Source organism: Apteryx rowi, unplaced genomic scaffold, assembly GCF_003343035.1.
Source record: "Apteryx rowi isolate R43461 unplaced genomic scaffold, aptRow1 scaffold_119, whole genome shotgun sequence".
In the NCBI taxonomy this organism is placed as follows: domain Eukaryota; kingdom Metazoa; phylum Chordata; class Aves; order Apterygiformes; family Apterygidae; genus Apteryx; species Apteryx rowi.
Window position 1 is genome coordinate 767,839 of NW_020447408.1, and position 21,045 is coordinate 788,883.

Sequence of the window (21,045 nt, forward strand, 5' to 3'; positions counted from 1 at the left end):
ATGGCTCCTGGGAAGAAGATCACGGCCAAGATTAAGAAGACTTTGCCAGTGACGGGCCCCCAAGCGCCAACGCTCAGCGAGCTGATGAAGTGGTACTGTTTGAACACCAACACGCACGGCTGTCGGCGCATTGTGGTGTCCAGGGGACGCTTGCGCAGGTTCATCTGGATTTTGCTAACTCTGAGCGCTGTTGGACTGATCCTGTGGCAGTGTGCTGAGCTCCTCATGAACTATTACAGCGCTTCAGTGTCCGTCACGGTCCAGTTCCAGAAGCTGCCCTTCCCTGCCGTCACCATTTGCAACATCAACCCCTACAAGTAAGACATATGGATCCTGGGAGGTTTCCCCGTTCTGGCAAGCCTGCTTCGTCCACGAGAGGGGGGAGAACCGGTCCCTCACAGCCAGAAACGGGCGTGCTTTCGGGGACCCATGCAGGCAATTCTCATCTAAATTCATCTTCTCTTAATTATCCTAGCACCAAACCTCTTCAGTGGTCTTTTCTTGCTGCTCTGCGGTGCTGCTCTTTAGCAGCCTTTCCTTACTGTTAGTTTTCCCTCTACAGCACTTTGAGTAATGTACCTACCTCTGCACTAATGCTCTTCAGACACTTGTGGATTATAATCACATCCTTCACTTACTGCCTGCTAGGGCTATTTAGCTTTCAGCTCAAGGCAGACCCTGATCATTTCTGTGGTTGCCTTTAAATTCTCTTTTTTCCCCAGGGCTAGAGTTTCAAGGATTATAAACAACACCTGTCTCCTGAAGAACGGCAAGGGGACATCTGTCACCTGTTTTTTTCTTATAGGATGCTTTGGCATTAACAATCAACAATTAAGCTGTTTTTTCCTGCCTAATTACACTTTACATTGATGTCTGTTCTGCTGTCAGCTGTCCATCTCAGTCCCTCCAGGCATTTCAACTCTCTGGGTCCCTCTTGTCTCTAGGAATCTGTGTCTTAGATGGTATTGCCACAGATGTAGTAGTCTCATTTTCCCACTTGAGTCCTTTTACATTTCCTGTCCGCCTCTTTGATCTCTCCTGTGTTTTACAATTCTTCTCCTTGTGGTAATACCCTGGAACATGCACTGTATCCTTGGGCTTACTAACAAAACCTTCGAGGAGTTTTGGGAGTCTGTGAGCACTTTCTCCGTAGCTCAGTCTATTTTGCTTATGATGGTCCTTTCTCTGAGATCCCTCAGTGGGCATAACTGTGCCTGCCCACACTGATTTAATTCATATAATACTAAGAAGGAAAGAATTGACGGTCAGTCTGCGACAAAAAATTCTGTCCCGGGTGATTAGTTTCACAGTGCAGTGGACAAAATACTGCAATTAAGTGGTTAGATGAGATGAATGACACATAGTTTTATATCGCATTTTCTCTAATGCAGGTACAGTGCAATGAAAGACTATTTATCTGAATTGGACAAAGAGACAAAAAATGCTTTGGAGACTTTCTATGGATTTTCAGAGGGCAAATCCAAGGTGCGTCGTTCAGTTGGTGATGGGAACGCAACAGGGAGTGAATTCTTCAAACAGATTCCACTGCTGAAATTTGAAGACTTCCCTAAGACAGTTACCAACCTTCACAGTGGCCAGAAGAGGAAAATTGAGGGCAGTGTCTTTCACAAAGATTCATCCATAGTAAACTCCGGGGATTCAAATGATATCATCGGCTTTCAGCTGGTAAGTGTCACTCTTCCTTGGCCAGCAAGTTCCTTGCAGGGGCAAGGGATGGGTGTTTGGGTTGGTGTCACACACACCAGTTTTCTTGCTTGCATAGATGGCATTATGGTGAATAAAACTCCATATACTCTTTTGTCCGTTTTGCCATGTGTCCATGGCTGCCTGCAGATTCATCTGCAACTCTCCAGAAGAGAAATGCCTTCCTGAAGCCAAGCCAAAATAGGCTTAGTGCCACCCGTGATCTTTTCCTTTGAGCCTGAAACATTTGACCCTGATTTTTAGCCCCGAATGAAAGGTTTTTGGTGCCCATTTGTCCCCTTGCTGCCACTATAACTTCATACTTGATTATTACTGGGGAAAAGAAACTATATCACACATACTTGATAGAATACGTCATTTCTTTTCATCTGAAGAGAATGCTTTTTCCTTTTTGTAATTACTAGTGCGATGCAAACAACAGCAGCGAATGTGCCCTTTATACATTCAGTTCTGGTGTTAATGCTATCCAAGAATGGTACAAGCTGCATTACATGAACATCATGGCACAAATTCCCTTGGAGACTAAAGAAAAATTGAGCTATTCTGCCGACGACCTTCTACTGACATGTTTCTTTGACGGCCTGTCTTGTGACAAAAGGTCAGTGCACAGAAAATACCTGCTAGTTTAACAGCTTGTTACTAAATATACAGTATGTAGGAACTGAGCATTTGCTATTTGCTGAATTCCAGCAAGTACCACTTCCATTTTTAAATGAAAATAAACATTCAGAGCTTCGTGCAGTTTAATTACGTTCTTTAATCTCATTTGTCTTAGTGTTGCACTGTCCACATTTCAGAGAAATCCTTATTTTCTTGACAGAGTGAGATCTACCTGCCTGTGATTTTGGCAATGCAATTCCGTGTGTACTGGTAGCAGGAGAATCATTCTGTAATACTGGGATTGACAGCAGAGTTCTCCCATGCAGCTGTGGGCATAAAATTGCATTTTTACATGGGTTTAGCAACTTCCCAACTGTCACGTGCAAAACAAACTGCACTGTAACTCCCGGCTTAGCAGGTATAGCTGAATCTTTACTGCAAGCATTTGCTTGTGTCTGTAATAGTGCAAATGCATCACAAATTTTCTTGGCATAAAGACTTTTGCTTGGATGGGAGGGGTGGTTCACAGGTAAGAATAAATGTGCTTAAATCATCAGGGTGTTTCCTCAGCCTCCCCTAAATGACAGTGGCTAAGGCAGTGTTTCTGAAAAAATGAGGATTCATGTTCCTTTAGACACTTGGGGCCACTCTGTCCCCCCTCGCCACCACCACTTCCCTGTTAGTTTTGTAAATCTGCTTCCCCCACCCTCTACGTCCCCGTTCCCACATGAAATACTTCTAAACTTTTCATTTCCTGATGCTATTAAAACAGGTCATATTTCCACCTAGTTTCAAGATATTGAGAAAAAAAAACCCACACTTTTCAGCAAATAAAGTGCCTGCCAAAAAGAAAAAATACAATCCTGCTAAGTCTCTGTCAGAAAGAAAATATCCAATTCCACTAAGTCTCTGCCGCAGACAGTTAAAACTGCAGAGGGCAATGTAACAATATTTGATTTCTTTTAGGCACTTCACTCGTTTCCATCATCCACTGCATGGCAATTGCTACACCTTCAACAGTGGAGAAAATGGGACAATCCTGAGCACCTCCACAGGAGGCAGTGAGTACGGTAAGGAAACTGAGTTTGTAGAGGAACTATTAGATAACAAGCAGTTCAGGGAACTGGATCCTACTGGAGAGTGATTGACGTGTTGGCTCTAGATGTACGATCTGATTGGGGAAATGCTTGTTTGAACTAGTGCAAATTATTGCCAGAGAATACAAAGATAATATCATTGCATCACTAATGTTTTCCATCTGAAATCACTGCTTCCCGGTTATATAACATTTAAAAATAAGTTTCAGCTACATTCTAAAGAGACATTTATTATTTGTTGTGCTAGGGTCTGCAGAGGGACATTACTTGCTGCAAGCATCTCAGTTTAGCATTGCAAAGGCATCACTGGGTGTTACAGTTCTACTTAAGGCTAGATAATATTAAGTAAACTGTGCTGCCCTCCTTGATTAGAAAAAATGGCTCTGGCCAGAAAAAATGGCTCTGGTGTAACTCTGCTCCTGCCATGTCTCTGTTCTTCAGGACTGCAGGTTGTTCTGTATATAGGTGAAGCAGACTACAACCCTTTCCTGGTGACATCAACGGGGGCCAAGATCATTGTCCATGACCAAAACGAATATCCCTTCATTGAAGACATCGGCACGGAAATCGAGACAGCAGCAGCAACCTCCATAGGGATGCACTTTGTGAGTGACAGCAATCTTGGTTCAAGGTGCACAGCACCATTTGCATGAAACAGATATAAATATGGTCTGTATGATGTACGAACAGTAGCCAGGAGTTGGAAAAGCATCTAATATCTCACACTTGTACATCTGAAGTGCCCTGGGGAAAATCCTGTGGTAGCCCTTTTCTGAACTGTTTTCCCTTGCTATGGGGCTGTTGGAAAAACAGGTCTTTAAAAACCAAAGAGCTACTGAGGATCTTGTTTCTTCTCCCTTTTCTCCTACCCCTTGGCTTTCCTGAGGATTTTTTGTTTTTCACAGCAAAATCTGTAACCACAGAGGCTCTGTGAAATGCCCTGTTTCGCTTTTGCAATATGTGGATGTGTTCGCATCCCACACACATTCTCAGATCAGAAGAGAAGAGATCAAACTGTAGGTAACTCATATTAGAGTCAGGTCTATAGAGACGACTAAAGCACAACCCACGTAACTGTTCTGTGGGTATAAGAGAGTCTCATTCTGTTTGATTTCTCACTATCCTGGCTGTAAGGAAAATCGTGCAGGCAGTAGCTCGCTGCCTTTGCCAGCTCAATGAAGTGACCTGCCGCTGCTGTCAGCGAGGGTGGGAAGGGCTGGAGCGTGGTGCTCCAGACATCCCCAATTAGTGTAGTGCAGACAAGGCATTTGACCCAAGGGGCTTCTTTCCTTGTAGAGAAGTGAAAGCAGTGCCAGCAGGCAAGGCAAACTTTCCCCTTTCATCTGGATGGGCTGTTAAGTGAGCAATTTAGTTTTGCCATTTCTTTACTGATGGTTGGATCAGATGCATCAGCTAACTTCCTTATCTGTCCTGGCTGGGTGTGCCAGGTCTAGATAGTCCATGCATTAGAAAAGACATTAAAAACAGGGCTGACAGTTTTAAATGTGCAAACAGCTAAATATCTTCCAGCTGTCTGGAAAACTGCAGCACCAACTGCTGGGTCTAACAGCAGGGATAAATGCTACCTGACAAACAAAAAGTGAATAAAAGGTATCAGAACAAAAAGGGTGGAGAAGGAGGCAAAGTCTCACAGAAGTGTATTTTTTTATAACTATTATACCATACAGTAGAAAGTCACTGCAGATAGAGTCTCAATGTTTAATTTAATATTTTCTTGGCAGAGTAGATTTGAACTGTTGCATACAATATAAAAAACAAGATTGAACATATCTTGGTAGCTATGTTTAAGAGATTTGGCATGACTGCATCTTAACATATCAGCTAAAATAGAAGCTGGACTCAATTTCTGGACCTAAAGCAAAAGCCTGCATGTTGGTGATCACTGCATTGGCACTAAAAGACGACTCCTAGAGGGCTTAGCAGGGAGAGTGGTGATTGTCAGGACAGGGCTACACAACCAAGCGTCCCGATCAGTCCCTGTGCCTGCATCCAAATATGTGTCGGAGGCACAGTGGACGTGTGCCACACACAACACTGCACACAGTAGGCTTGAATACGGCAATTCCTGTTTTTCAAATGCAAGCATCAGTGTTTAGGTTATCATTCATGTATTTCTGCTGTGTACTAGGACTCCCTCCCCACTCCAAAAATATTCCAAGACGTCTGGAATGCAAACAAGGCATTACTTGGTAGGAGTTTCAGTGCTTTAGTTAAATATTTAGTTTGGAAATTATTTCAGTACCTGAATGAACAAGTATGCTTTTGCAGGAGCGTATGCCATGGCAAAAAATTCTATACAAAGGATCTATCATCTGCCAGAAGATATAGCAGCAGGCTCTCTGAGGCAGGTATCCCAGCATTAGATTGTCCACAGAAGTTAAAAGAATAACAAAAGCTGGTTTCATTCAGTTTTCAGAAGTTCCTCCATCTCTAATGTTGATGTCACATATTTCTGTGTTCCCTCCAAAGAGCAATTTGAGCATCTTTCTAAAAGAACTGACTTGCACCATACATGCAACAGTCTTTTTGTTTTAAAGGGGTAAATTCTGCAGAACGATAGTAAGAGTTTGGGCTGAGTGGGGCAAGGCAACTCGTAGGAAGCAGACAGTGTAAACTGAATCGGGCCTTGTGGATCGGGGAGCTCTCATTTCAGAACTCTTTTCTCCAAGCAGAGATTGCGGAACAGGAAAAGCTGTTAGTATTCGAAGGAGAGGAAGGGTCAAAGCAGTTCATGGAAAAAGTCCTGAAGGAGATACAAACATTTTGTTTAGAGTGATTTTAGAGAGGTGCTGTTGAGCACTAGTAAAGCCTGAAGTGCTGTTTTATCCACAGAACAGGAGCAGCCAGCACAACAGCAGCTCAGAACAGTGCAGGTCTTCACAGCAAAAAACCCGCCAGATTGTTTCTCCACCAGGTAAATGATGCATCGTCACTAGGACTTTGCAATGAGAGAAAGAATACTTATGAATTACTCTGCTTTAAAAAAAATCCTCATTATTACGATTATACAATCTCAGCACCCCTGCAGAGGTTTTCAGCAAAGACACCAGATAATCCAGCTACAGCAGTGTTTGGGGAAATGGATACTAAACCAAAAAAGACCTCTTGTTTTGACAAGGGATTGACAAATCATTTGAGATGGTAAAAGGTAAAGATACAGTTCAAACCTGCTCCATTACTTACAGTTTTGGAATTGTAATGAACTACCATACTATTAAATCCTTTGGTTCCTCTGTGATATCCCAAACCAAGATTTATTCTTTTCTGATTCTTAGACTCGGTCTCGCAAGCTCAGCAAACCCTACAGTGACTGCACAGAGACTGGTGCTGACATACCAGTGGAAAATCTCTATAACAAGAGCTACTCACTCCAGGTAAATCTCTGTTGCATTTGTTTTTTTTTCAGTCACTTGAAAACTACCTTCCTAAAAAGCTTTACGATAGTCTGTAGTTCAGGATCTGAGACTGTTAACAGTCCAGGCACAGGGTCACTGTTTTTAATCACTGATGTAAAATACCACAGCACTTTTTAAAATCCAAGTTTTATTCCTAAGTGGTTGATGTTTGAAGTTCCCTTAGGCACTTTGTTAGATAAAGAGAGAACATTAGCTCATTAGGCAATTTTCAAGCAATGTGAGACTGGAAAATATTGGCCAAGTAAATGTTGCAGCTTAGTAACCCTTGAAGCCAGAAATTGTGACCTTTAGGACTCCAAGAATAACAGATACCATCTAATCAGTATCCAGATAGCAGGATGTTTACAGAGTAAGTTTCCACTAATTTTGCATGGTTTCTGTAATTGGGTCCTCTTGGAGAGTGTCAGTTGTTCTGGCACCCTCCGTCTGAAGAACCATAATTATACTAGCTGCTGCCTTCTCTAAATCCTGTGCTTAGGTGGATTTTTATTTTATGGGCTATTATAAATGAAATCTGCTGTGATGTAGTGCCAGGTAAGATCACATGGCCATTATCCCAGGTTTTTAATAAAAGTATTCCACTGAAACTCAGGGCTCAGGAGGGCTGGGACTGGGAACAAAAGACTTGACTACTGGAAATTCTAGAATAAAAGTTTGGTTCCTGCTTGTTCCAACTGACTAATCATTTTAGCACAAAACATCAAGTCCACTGCCCTGTTAATCCGAACAATTCCCAGTCTCCAAACATGCACCAACACAAATTAGTTGAACCTGTGAACGTTTTCACTAGTGAGTCACTTTCCCACACCTAGTTGTTGATTCATGGATTAGAAGTACCTTTTCCTTGGCCACAGGAAGAACAACTACAATATTGAAGCTTTTGAGGACTATGAAGGAAATGGCGAGCATTCACAGAAGCCCCCACTCAGAAGGAGTTGCATTTTTATTTCTCGTGCTACAATCTTTACCTTCCATGGCACTTTCTGCCTGTAATTGTTTATATTTCGGGGAACGGAGCCTGAAGTCCTGGGGGAAAGAGGTTTTCATCTCCTTGCTACTAGTAATAAACAGAACATTTTTAGGTGGAGGGGAGTCTGGAGCTTGGAGCTCCAGAAATGACTGGGGAGGCAGAATGCAGCAATATGTGTTTCTTGGATGCCCAGCTCTTGGTTTATCTCCCTCCAGATTTGCCTGCACTCCTGTTTCCAGAAGGCCATGGTAGACTCCTGCGGCTGTGCCCAGTATGCACAGCCCTTACCTGCTGGGGCAGAGTACTGCAACTACAAGAAAAACCCCAACTGGAGTAAGTTCCCAGTCATTCAAACACCTCCCACACTGCACTTCCTTCAGTCAGCAAGCACCCTGCTGCCAGCCATGTCCCTTCACAGCACCGTCCCCAGGCGTCACAAACCAGGCTGCCATCAGATTGTCACCTCAGGTGCACAACTGACCAGAAATAGAGGGGATCTGCCTTAGCTCACCTAATGCCTCATATCACGGAGCCTGGAAACTGCCTTTCTCCTTTAAAGCAGCTTGTCCCTGGTAGTTTTTCTATGTGCTTGTTATGTGTGCACATCACAGAAGTGCTGAGTTGAGAACTTGACTGTGTGAGGCAATCCTGCATGCGTATAGCGAGTGACAACCACTACCCAGAGGATTTTGCAATATTCATAGGGGAAATCTTGTTATCCCCATCACGTAGGTGAAAGCTAAGGCCTGAGGCACACAGGCCATCTACATCCCAGCAGCCCCACTCCAGCACAGGCAGCAAAAGATCATTGCTTCTCCTTCTGGCTTCTCAAACGCACACCTTGTTCTCTTGTTGCAGTGTACTGCTACTACAGACTGCATGAAAAATTTGTGAAGGAGCAGTTGGGCTGTCAGCAAATTTGCAAAGATGCCTGCAGGTAAGTCCTGCCCAACACTAGAAAGAAAATGCTGCGCATGCAGGAGTTCATGCTTACAGCTAACAACCTGCCTTTCTCTCCAGCTTCAAGGAATGGGCCCTCACCACTAGCATCGCCCAGTGGCCGTCTACAGTGTCTGAGGTCAGTTCCCAATTTTGCTCAGGCTGACATCTCCCAGGCAGGGTCCAGGGAGTATTCCCAGCTCCCTCCCCTCGGGGGCCTCAGCCCAGGAGACTTTGTCAGACCATTTCTCCCTTTGCTGGAGGGTGCTGCCAGCCCTGCTGCTCTCACCTCGCGGGGATCCTCAGCAGCCTGGTGGAAGCAGCTCTCGTTGTTTGGATGCAGGTTGCTCAGCCAGAGCAACATGGCAATATGGAAGCGCTAAATAAACCCAGAGACTCAATGCAGAAGCAAGGGGGCCCTGATATATTTGTTAGTGCCTCTCTGATGCTTCTCTCAGAGAATCAGTCTGTAGTGTGAGAAGCCTCCATCTCCAAGGTTCCCCCAAACAAGTTCATCATCTAAGCTATAATTTGGCTCGTGGGCTGGGAGATCCTCTTGGGGACAGCTGCCCGTCACATGCATTTCATTCTGGAGCCAAACCTGGTCTAAATAGGTATGAAGTGTGACCTCCCTTTCCAGGGAATTTCTACACAAGCACTCACAGGTATAACATTATTTTCTTTAACTTTTCCAGGACTGGATGCTTCGAGTTCTCTCTTGGGACAAGGGGCAGAAAATCAACAAGAAGTTAAACAAGTAAGTTTCCATTTATGTATTTCTAGCCTGCACCTCAAGCTCAGATATAATCTCAGCAGCCCTAATGATGGCAATTGGGGAAAAAGCTCCCTTAGAGCGGCCCAGCCCTACTGGTCCAACTGGTTATTTGCATAGTTTTTCAGTATGTTTCATGTTATTGTTTTACTAAACCCTCCACCTGCCTTCTGCTTCCCTTCTCAGAACGGACCTAGCAAATGTCATGGTGTTTTACAAAGACCTGAATGAGAGATTCATTTCAGAGAATCCTGCCAACACAGTAAGTAAATGCAGTGATTCCTGTGTGCTCAGGATCAGGAAAATGTGCCTCTTCCTCTTTGACAGGCTGGAAATTTTCATTTAGCCACAGAAGTGGTCCCATCCAGGCAGAGGCAGGAAACCATCCACAGATGATGCACCCTGGGGCTTCCAGTCCTGCCCTTTGCAGTCTTTTATCCAGAGCAGCTTTTCCAACTATTTAGTCCCAAGTCATGTGGGTAGCCTGCAGGCTACCTGGAATAAACATAGAATTAGCTTCCTGTTGAAGCAGAGCAGAGCAAGAGAGGATAATGGAAACGGCAGAGGAAGGGCCCGCGGTATTCTGTAGCGCTTCCCTCGCGGCCCCAGCTTAGTGAAGCTACCAGTAACAGCAATACACGGACACTTACCAGGCTCCCAAAGGAGCCGATAACCTTGCGCTCCCTTCTCTTCTAGCTTGTCATTCTTCTTTCCAACTTTGGAGGCCAGCTGGGCCTTTGGATGAGCTGCTCAGTTGTTTGTGTCATCGAGATTGTGGAAGTTTTCTTCATTGATTCGCTTTCCATCGTAATGCGGCGGCAATGGCAAAAGGCAAAGAAATGGTGGAATGACCGAAAAAGAGAACAGATGGGGAAGCCATCTCAGGCCAGTGATCTGGACAGACAAGGCCATGATAACCCCGTGTGCATCGATGAGGACCTGCCCACCTTCAACACTGCCCTTCGCTTACCCCTGCCCCAGGAGAACCACCTACCCAGGACTCCCCCACCCAATTACAGCACTTTGCAGCTAGAGACTGCGTTCGCAGAACAGCTGCCTGATACACTAGATGTTGGGCAACACTGACGCATTGTTTATCCACTCATTCAGATGCCAAAATAAGAAGTGGATGCTGAACCCACGTGTCCGGGGTGAAGGGCACGCACCCAAGCAAGCACTGAAGGGTTGTTGGGTCAGACCCTTATTCAGGGATTGAACTTGCGGTCAGAGCTTCTCTAAGCAAAGCTTGGACACAAAAGCCGAGGGCTCAGAGACATTAGGAACTTCAAACAACATCAATTCTCAAGTTAATTATTGCAGGAGATGGCTGGAGCAGGATGTGGCACTGAGCTGGGATGTCTTGCCAGACAGAGGCATACATTAGCAACAAACTGCACACACCCCATTGTGTGTGGGCAGGAATTACTCCACAGCAGAAGATTGATGCCACATTGACTATTAATGCTAATTGCTCTCTGCTGTGTGGCTTGACTTGTGGGAAAAACCCGGGGCTTTCAGGAATGCAGCATGACATTTGTAGGAAGGGGAAAGACAGAGCTTTGGGAAGAGAACAAAATGGATGAGAGAAGCTCTTGTTTTGAATTTTGATTAGTGATCTGATTCCAAAGTGGTTTGAGGAGCTCTTTAGTCTGTGATGAAAAGTTAGGATAGTAACAGATTTGCTTGTAGACAAGTAAAAGAACCTAAGTCATCCCAAAATGGTAATTTTAAAGTGCACGAAATCTAATTTGGAGCACAATAATGAACTGCATACTCTGCAAGCTTGTTTCATTTAACATCGCTCAAGCCAGCCACTAAATATATCCTCAGAGTAGCTCATTAAGCAGCGCGTGGCCTTGGACGCCCGACTTCCCAGAAGCCTCAAAGGGAGGTGAATTCTCGTCCTCCTGCTCAAGCCCCAGGTGAGGACTTTCTTCCCGCAGCCTCCCAGTTCACCAGCCTGCACGCCTGTTTCGGCACCAGCTCCCAGCGCCGGGCTGGGCCCCGGCAGCACTGCGGGGTCCAGGGACGAGGCAGAGCCGTATCCACACTAGGGCCGCAGCGGTCGCTGGAGCTGCGCTGGGCTCCCCGCACGGCCCTGAAGGAAGGAGGATACATCCGCTCTGCCTGTGTGTTGTTAAGCTTGGTGACACTCTGCCCTGGTCCACGCTTCGGTGTCGACACCCATATCCTGCCGCCCGTGCGCAGAGCTGTGCTAATTCCACCTAGCCAGACCCTCCCCGCGCTGCAACCACGGAGACGAAGCCAGTCATTGGGTTTGCGTGCCTGTCATTAAAGGTTGCTGCCTGTGCCCATCCTTAGCAGGGAGGCGAGCCCTCGTCACTGGAATTTCCTGCCTTGCATCCGTGAACAAGAGCACTCAGGGTCCAGTTCTGCAACCTCCCAGTCAAGCAGCAGAAACGCCAGCTGGGTGCAATGGCAGCAGCTCTGAACGCAAAGCAAAGCTGTAGTTTATCTTCCTAAAACTGTAGCTTACCTTCCACCAGAAACATTTCCCTGCTCAGGTTTGCTGTGCTGCTGCACAGACAAGTGCAGCAGCACAGCTCACGTGGCAAAGGGAGTTTGTGTCCGGTGCAGCAGCACACGGAGCGGGGACCGCTGCAGCGCACGGCCGCAAACACGCTCGTGTCGTGACAGCCTCGGCCTTCAGGCGTCCACGGTCTGGGTGGCAGAATCCCTCCCTAACTCCAGATTCTCCTCCCAGCCTTTCCCTGCCACAGCCTATTTTTAGCAGATTAGAGCACACCGTATAGATGTTGAGGAGGAATGTAGCCTACACCAGGTTGGCTGCTTAGGGCTTTTGTGGAGCGTGTGTGGATGTTTGTGAGTGTACATGTGCATGTGTAACAGTCTCTCGCTTTCTCTCTATATATAAACTTATTTTATATAGAACAGTGAGAATCAAGAAAGATTCTTTAATGTGCAATAAAACATATTTTAACTGGATTATTTAAATAGATGATAAACTGAAAAATAAAGATATATTTTTGAATAACTGCTTCTTCCTTTTCCTAAATCAGCAATGCATAGGGTTACTTCCACGCAGGCATCCCTAGACATTATGAAACTTGCCTGTGCCCTCCCCAGGGCTGCTGCACTCTCAGCGGTGCTGAGCGACCAGGCCCAGCGCCCCAGGGCTCCTCTGCAGAAATAGGGCTTTTTCTGCAAAGCCCGGCTGGTCCCAGCTCGAGAGCAGTCCGCGCTGGCTCTCCTCTCCAAGCAGCGGTGCCTCGTAGCAGGAAACGGCGCGATAACGGTGCCCTGAGCACCCGACGGGACAGCAAGCTCCGCGGCCACGTGCGGATCGCTGCGCCGCGTGCCCGCCAGCGCTGATCGCACCCCCGGGGCCGCTCTCCAGCGCAGCCTTTCCTGCAGCCTGTCTGCTTGGGCCGGTCCCCGCGCGAGATGCCTCTCCAAGCCCCCGCGGAGGGCAGAGAGGGACAGCTGTGCCGGACAGGGGACGAGCAACCTCAGAGGGCTCCGATGCCGCTTCCCAGAGTGCAGCTCGGGGCGTTGGGRKGGGGGGGGGGGGGGCCGGGCGACCTCGGGCAGCTCACCCGCACCAACAGCTCCTTGGGGATGCATCCAATATCCAGAAGAGAAATGCGACTCCCTTGTGCGCGAGCTGTGGGACAAATGAACCTGCGAGGCCAAGGCGTGGAGCAGAGCTCAGCTTAAATAATCTTCCAGGCAATGCCCAAACAAGTGCTTGGCATAAAGACACCGTGTTTCCCTACATCAAAGTTCCTCCCTGCCAACGCAACCCAAGGAACCAGGAGACGCACCAGGCCGACGCTCCTGACTGCGTGGGCTGTCGGGGCGGGTGCCAGCGCTCAAGCTACGGGGAAGAGCCGCGGATCCGACCTTTAGGAAAACACATCGTGCCTGCTTCCTTCCTCCCCACCGCCACTACCGTCAGAAACCGCCGCAGCTGTGTTGCCAGCCTCAGACATCCTAGATAAACGCTTACGCTTTCTTTTACACTATGTAGCCTGGGTTAAGGGCTGATTTAAAATAAGTCATTCCCAAAAAGATGTTCCACTTCTACGGGCACGGCGTCCTCGGACCCGCAGCTGCTGCCGTGCCCACTCAGTGCCGGTTATCCGAGAGATAACACCCCGCGCACCACCGTCCCGCGCCGGCTGGCCGGGAGCTGACGGCGCACGCGGTGCCGGGTGAAAAGGCCTTTCGGAAACCGGCATTCGCCGGCAGGTTCCCGGGCAGCGGCAAGGTAATTGCAAATGCTGGAACCTCAGGTGTCCCAAGGTAGCTTCATCGGCAGACAGTCCTTTAGAGACTGTAAGAGAAAGAGAAGGCAGTTTAGCCTGCCCCAAAGCCCCTCGCTAACAGGGGGCACTGAAGTGCTCAGAGCAAACAGTCGCCCGCCTCCATCACCTTCGTAACCAGTACAGCAGCAGATAATGATGCTGGTTACACCAGATTCGCCCCATTTGCAACAGTGGCAAAACTGACTTAGGGAAAAATGCCGGCATAGTCAAAGAAAGCCACAGTCACAGACGTGGACTGTCGCGATTACAGCAGAGCTGGAAATCAGAGCAAATTTCTGAGCTAGGTAGTGTTGCTCCTTCCCTTCCAGTTTGTTGCTCCTTTATACGGGACCTGGTTCGGCTCAGGAATACCTAACGAACGAACTTCTTCCAGATGCAGATAGCTGTTACGGACCCTTTTTTGACTCTAACTTTCATGAGCTGCAGCCTCTTATGAACATTGAAACAGAAAAAAAATCTAGCTGGAAAAAAAGCGAGTGCACATATTGCAAAGTGGGACATAACACTGTTCTTCTGTTCCTCATCTCAACTTCTGCGTGCAACACAGAGATGGACAGAGACAGACTGCAGTTTGCTGAGCAAAATGCAACTCGCTTTGTGGCGGGAAGCATCCCGAAAACGCCACGCGACGTGTGGGAAACAGCGAGACCCCAGCCACGGGCTGCACATGAGCAGCGCTGCTGCTGGCTCCGGCGCGAGGAGCCGGGAGCGGGAGCCCGGCGGGTGCTGCAGCTGGGCWCTGCGCCGGCACGGCTCACTCTGAAAGGCTTCCCAAAGCAAAGCAAAAGCCTTTTACATCCTGTTAAGCAATGCCAATCCTGCAAGAAACCAGGTTTACTGCCTGGACAAACTTTATACTTGCTAGCTGCAATTCTAATAAGTAAAAATATAACTTGATTGAGCGCAAAGTTACTGAAACGTGACATTCGCCTGCCAGTGTTCCTGCAAAGTCTCTCCCATCAGTGACACGTGTCCAGGTTGATAGTTTTTATCATGAACAACCATTTAAAATTCTTCTAAAAAAGACAGTTTTTCTAGTGGCGATTTCCGCCTTTCCTTCTTGGTAAGGGTGTAGCGCCTTTTGCCCTTGTGTGAACAACACTGATGAGGCAGAAAGCCTAGGGTAGCTTCAGTGATGGATTACTTAAAATCCTGAATTCATTATTGAACTCCTGAGTCATCCTAAATACTGCAAAGTTACCTGGAACAATAAGAGATTCAGGCCTGGCACATGCTAAACATCATAAATTCAAGGCGTCTGAGAAACTCAGCTTCGGGTTTATGGGAACAGGGCGCAGTAAAATTTGTGATTCAGAGATATCGCCTCCTCCTTTAGTCCGTCTGCTTCTCCGCAGGGTCGGACGAGAATCTCGGTTCCATTCCCATGAAAAAAGCATTTCCAGAAAACTTCCGCGGGGCTGCGAGCGGCCAGGCAGGCCCGGGACAGGCTCCGGGGAGGGAAGCCACCTCTGTCCCGCGCGGAGCCCACGGTCTCACTGCCCAGCCGGGGTTGGCACGCGCCGCGGCTGCAGGGACGAGGGACCTGCCTGGCCAGACAGGAAAATGCGAGTTGCACAGAGAAGATGTGCCCGGCGGCAGGAATACACTGAGGATCCCAGGCAGGCGATGCCTGGGGAGAAGCATGAGGTTTAGAAACACAGGGATCCTGCCGGCCGTCTCCATCCCGCCGGCGGGATGCACCTCCGTATGCTGTGTTCATGCTGGCCGGCCCAGCAAGCACGAGGCTTGCAAAATAGCAAAAAAACACATTATTTGTGGTTTAGTAGTCATGCTCTCTGGCAGAAAGCAAGTTATATCCAGAAAGCAAGTTATATATATATTTCGTCTCATTGGGACGAAAGCAAACTTGGGAAAAACAAACCATCCTGCGGGCCGTGGCCTGGCCCCTTCCTGCTCTCAGCCGGACGAGGCTCCGCTGGGACACCAGCGCCACGCCAGCCCTGGCCGGGGGGATCGCAGCATCCCTCGCGCAAGGGCAGACCACGCGGAGCGGCGCCGACAGGGTTAACGGCTGCCTGCGCCTCCCCCTGCCACGGTGACATCCCCGCCGTCCTCAAACAGGTTTGGGAGTTAAATGCCTCATTAAGGTGGATGGGGCCAGGAGCGGAGCGCATCTCCGGCACATGCCTATGGAAAACCCTCCCAGGCTCTGGTGCCTCCCCTGGTGCCTTGGGACAAGGAGCAGGTCGGAGAGATGGCTGGAGCGGTGGGATGTTTGAATTTGGCGCCTTCATCTTCAGGGAAAGGTAAGGCAGCCCCAGCGGTCAGCATAAGTAGGGATTTCCCTTTGGACACGGATCGCGGAGCTCTGGACGGGCCGTTCCCCGCACGGCTACCGCCTGGCCGTCGGCACCGCGCATCCGTCACGGCGCCCGGCCCATGAGGGGCACCGCGAGCGCCCCGGTCCCGCGGGCACCAGGGGGGTTTGCTTGCCATTCCTCAAAGCTCACATCCGAGCTGCCTCYGCAGGAAAATGCCTTTGCACTTTGCATTGCTGGGGCAAAGAACTGGACTTTCAAGTTTTTTACTCCCCTTCCGCCCCTGCAAGCCAGGTTGCAGCTAAAGCCCCCAGGTGCAAGAAGAAAACCGGTGCTTCCTCCCTGCCAGCAATGAAAAACCGCCACTAGATCCCAGCAAGCTGCTGGTAACGTATTAAATAGGCATTTTAGACGCACAGGAGTAACTGCCCTCTGCTCGGAGACGGGGCCTCGAAGCCCTGGCACGGCCGCTCCGGCTGCAGCATCCCGGCATGGGGCCGTGCCCGGCCTTGCGTCCCGCTGAGCCCCGAACCGCGCGCCGGCCGCGTTGGGGGGCCTCCGCCAAGGAAACAGGATGGACAAGTTTTCCCCGGGGACAAGATCCGGCCGATGTGCTGGAGGTCGGACGCTTTGGGTCGCACGTACCTGGATGCAGCAACTGTCACTTACTGCGTTTAATGAAGGTTTTTCTTAATATTTAGCCTTCCTGACCCTACCGACCATGAAACAAAGGTCACCGTGTGGGAAATACTTAACAAGGGCATGGAAACGTATTGGACAAGCCATGGATGACGCCAAACGCCCAGCAGTTTGGGGGCAGGTAGGCACGTTGTTGTACGAACTCGTTGCCTCTGGTTGAAATTCGCACCTCCGTGCCGAGAGGCCCCACGGCGATGGGCTGCCCGTGGACCGCGGCCGGCACTGGGCTGCATCCCTCGCCCGCGGCCGCCGCTGAGACGGAGCCATCTCCACCGGCCGAGCAACGCTCGGCGCTTTGCAGAGTCGATCCGACGCCGGGAGGGTTACTGAAAAGCCGGAGCGTCCAGAACAGACAGACTCGAGCTGCGACGATTCGGGAGGTTTCAGGCGAGCGTGACTAAGGCCGCAAACAGCCACCGCGGCAGCTCCCCGCTGGAAGCCACGTGCTCCAGCGCAGCCCCAGCCCTAATCCAGGCTCAGGCATCTCCCGGCAAACAGGACGGACCGGGAAGGGGTGAAGTCACCGCCGTTTCCTCACCCCTCGCCCGCGGGTCAACGCCGCCGCTTGCCTTTGGGGGTGAAGGCAGGCAGCGCTGGCCACGCGCTGATAAACACCACGGAAGAGTGAGAGTTTGGCCGGAGTTTAATTGATGCCTAAGGAAAGGAAAAAGAAGAAATCCCGGGCCGGACGGGGCAGTCCTGGGCAGGCAGCCGGGTTTCATCCCCGTGCAGGCGCAGCCTTGGCGCTGCCGCCCCGCGGCCCCGCTCCTGGCCGAGCCTCCTCGGGGGCAGCGGCGCACGCGGGCACCCCCGGACAGCCGGGCTCGAGGAAGCCTTCGAGGAGACCCGGAATTTCTGATAGCTCCTGCCGGCCGCAGGCGCTCCCGCGCGGAGCGGGCACCGTACTCTCAGCTTGTTTCCCCTTTTCCCCCACAAAACACTCTGTGCTGGCAGAGCAGGTCTCAGCACTCGTCGCTTCCTTGCTTTCCGCCTGTGAAAGCAGCTCCCTCTTCCTGCCTTACTCTTTTTCACTTGTGTGCATAAGAAGGACACCAGTGGGATTGCTGTAGCACGGGACCTGGGTTTGCACTGCGCTTCCAAGCGAAGCCAACAGCCGCTGCATGCACAGCGACACCCGACCCGCAGGGCTGGAGGGAAACGCAAATCCGTGCAAGAAGAAAAGCAGATGAACCAGGAGCTTCTCTCTCCTGCTGCTGTCAGCTCTGCCACGGGCTCCTAACGCTGTTTCCACGCACAGAGCACATCCTTTATGCAGCAGTAACACTTATATTTTGCATTAAACAAATCAACTCATCCTGACCTCATAAAGTGCAGCCACGGGTGGCAGCGGGGGCCAGGGCCACTCGGGGGGCCAGCGGGGCCGCGGGGCGCCGGTGCCGGCTGCGGGGTGCGTGGGCACGCGTGGGCCCGGCGGCGCCACCAGCACCGGCACCGCGCCGCCCCGGAATGCCGCGCGGCCGGTTCCTTGCACAAGAGCTCGGAGCTGCTCACGCGGCGCATCCCGGCTCCCGCGGAGCTCGCGCCTCGGCTCCCCGAGCCGGCCCGCGCCTCCCGCCTGCCCCCGGCCCGCTTGCAACACAGCCCCAGCTACAAACAGGGAAACCCGTCCGGCTCAGTGCCGTGCACGGCACACTCCTGCTGCTCTCCCTCCCTCCTATCATCCCCCGCACTGTGGGGCTTTCCCGCAGGCTCCTGTGCTTTCGGCCTCATGCTCCCGCCTCGGTTTCCCTTCCGGGGGAGCCGGGCTGGGAAGCTCTGTCCCCCGGGAAAGCCAACTCTTCCTGCGCTGCCGGGTGCTTGGGCAGAGTCCTGACCCATGCGCTTGCTCCATCAGTGCCATATCCGGAGCTTCCCAAGACCATATTTTCCTCCAACAACATTGCTGTGTGGCAGCGTTTCCCGAAGCGGTGGGAACGCTAAGTGTGGGAGCAACGGGCCCGTGGGAAGCCCCTCGTGGAGCTGGTGGACCTACATCGGGGGGATGTAGGGCTGCATCTTAATTTTATCACCAGTCTTCCTCCCTTTTGCATATTTGAAATCAAAACTCCAGAGTTTCCAAAGCAGCTGAACAAGCCTAACCTATACAAYATGCTGATACGTGATCATTTCTCTGTCTTTTTCTACTCATTTATTTTTTCCAAATATATTTCTAGAGATGGAAAAACATATGCAGTTACTATATGTAATCACTAGAAACTAAAACCAGGCCGTAGCCTCAACGGAGGATGCGGTCATTGCAGAGCACGGCTAAATCCGGTTGCTGGTCAGAGTCACCATGAATCACATTGTTTTCATGATGCTGTATTGCTACAGGACCTTCCTCTGTTATATTTTAAGACCTTCTCACCCAAGTTTACATAATCAACCCTGCAGGTACAACATGTTCATGCTCTTGAGGCAATCACACAGGGTAATCATCCCTCAGCCTTGTGCTTGTTATAAAAATTCATCCATCACAAAATATTTTACATCCCCCCGCAGAGCATGGGAAAGGACCAACAAAGTACCAGCCTGGGGGAGTTTCGACAGCGTTCGGTGCTCAGAGGCGACGCGGCRCTCGCTCCTTCCCCAGCTGCACCTGGGCAGCTCTGCGTTCCCATCACCCCGAGCAGCAGCATTTGGAAGAAGCTGAAGTAATGTCACACAGGGTGTTTTTTTTTTTTCCAGTAAATTTTTATGGCAGAAAAAGCTAATTAGTGAAACTAATTCCTCGTCATGTTAATTAGCTACAGAGCAGGTGCGTGAGAAGTCTCACCTGCGACAAATCGCCGCCTAAGCACTGAGCCGAGGACGCCACCRTGCCGAGCGGGGGGTTAGCTTTAAAGCGCATCCACAGCGATGCGAGTCCCGATAAAGATTCGGACAGCGTTAACACTCAGGCTAAAGCCAGGTAGAGCTGAAACACGTTTCGTCCCCTGTCTCTCGGCTGGCGGGTCACGGAGGCACGGAGAGGAGGCGAGGAGCCCCGTGCCGGCCCCGGTCCCGGCCCCGGCGGGAACCGCTTCCTGCATCTCTTCTGTTGCTTGTAAAACAAAACCAGCGCTGGTTTTACTGCCTGATCTTTGTAACGCAAACACAGGCTAGTTAAAAAGGCTTTATATGCGGTGATTACTAGTATAACTTGGCTGGTTAGGCGATCGCTATCACTTGACGTGATTTTACTGCTCGCAACTAAATTGCTGTATATATTATTTTGTTTGGTGACAGCATGTTTCCAAAAGTGTTCGTGATAAACCAAGCAGTTAAAGTGCTGAACCAGCCTGTTTTCATCCTACCTAGAAACAGGTGATGCCTGATTTCTCCGGATAGTGCAGAACACGAGAAATGTTCCTGCTGCCCTGACTGCGGCACTTAATCATAAATACCGGGTGAATAATGGTGATACGGAACAGCGTATTCCTTCCCTGTTTCTGTTAGCAGTACGGCTCCCTGTAAACACGAGAGTTGTCCRACGGGAAGTCTAGCTGAAGAAGTGACTAATATTTAGCACGTACATCTCGCAGTGCCTGTTAAATGGCAACCTAATTAGCCTGCAAGTTGAAGTGCCGGCGGTGCATGTCGCCGGCCATCAGCGCAACTGCTGCACGCGCCGTGCCACCGCCTGGGGCTCGGCAGGGCCGGGGCTGGGGGACCAGGTCAGCCCTGGGAAGGAAAAGAAGGGATAAAACGACAGCACCCTCTCCCTTCCCTTTCGGGATCCCCAGAGCCTCTGCGAATATTCGTTAACTCGCCCAACTGGGAGATCGGTGTCTTTAACCACTATCTCTGAGCTCGGGGAAGCGACCTGGGCTCCGGCAGCGGCAGTCGCAGCGGCCGCGGGATCCACGCCAGCCGCGGGATCCACGCCAGCCGTGGCCGCGTTTCGGCACAATCCCGGCACATCCTGCAACGGGATCCCGCCGATCAGCTACGCTGATGGATGTGATTTGGCCAAAAGAAATACAGATTTAAATAAACTACAGAAGGAGTCTCATGTTTTTTCCAGTGTGTCAGCTCAGTCACCATGAAAATACTTCCATTTCGCCGGATAAATTTAGGACCAGGTGATATTTTAGATACACTGCAGATTGGACTGACGATGAGGCCATTTTCTGTGCTAATTTGTCTTGTGTATCTGATTTCTCAGCTGTATTTAACTACCGTCAATAGCGTATCACACTAGCATAACATTCAGACTCAGGAACACAATGCATTGG

General features: G+C 50.0%; 1 protein-coding gene across 1 annotated transcript; it reads left to right on the top strand.

Annotated features, from left to right (window-relative positions):
• On the top strand, positions 1–10,967 carry SCNN1G (sodium channel epithelial 1 gamma subunit). The gene is made up of 12 exons (XM_026085997.1): positions 1–317; positions 1,392–1,686; positions 2,130–2,323; positions 3,292–3,395; positions 3,864–4,027; positions 6,719–6,817; positions 8,045–8,162; positions 8,688–8,766; positions 8,850–8,907; positions 9,464–9,525; positions 9,727–9,802; positions 10,237–10,967. The coding sequence occupies exons 1-12, from the start codon at positions 1–3 to the stop codon at positions 10,624–10,626; spliced, it is 1,956 nt and encodes a 651-aa protein (XP_025941782.1). The 3' UTR covers positions 10,627–10,967.
• The last annotated feature ends 10,078 nt before the right edge of the window (positions 10,968–21,045 follow it).

Bases quoted from the DNA above. Each gene is read 5' to 3' on its own strand.
- SCNN1G (XM_026085997.1), top strand. From the start codon at position 1: ATGGCTCCTGGGAAGAAGATCACGGCCAAGATTAAGAAGACTTTGCCA. The intron at 3,396-3,863 runs GTAAGGAAACTG...TCTGTTCTTCAG, and splicing joins CACAGGAGGCAGTGAGTACG to GACTGCAGGTTGTTCTGTAT. The intron at 8,767-8,849 runs GTAAGTCCTGCC...CTTTCTCTCCAG, and splicing joins ATTTGCAAAGATGCCTGCAG to CTTCAAGGAATGGGCCCTCA.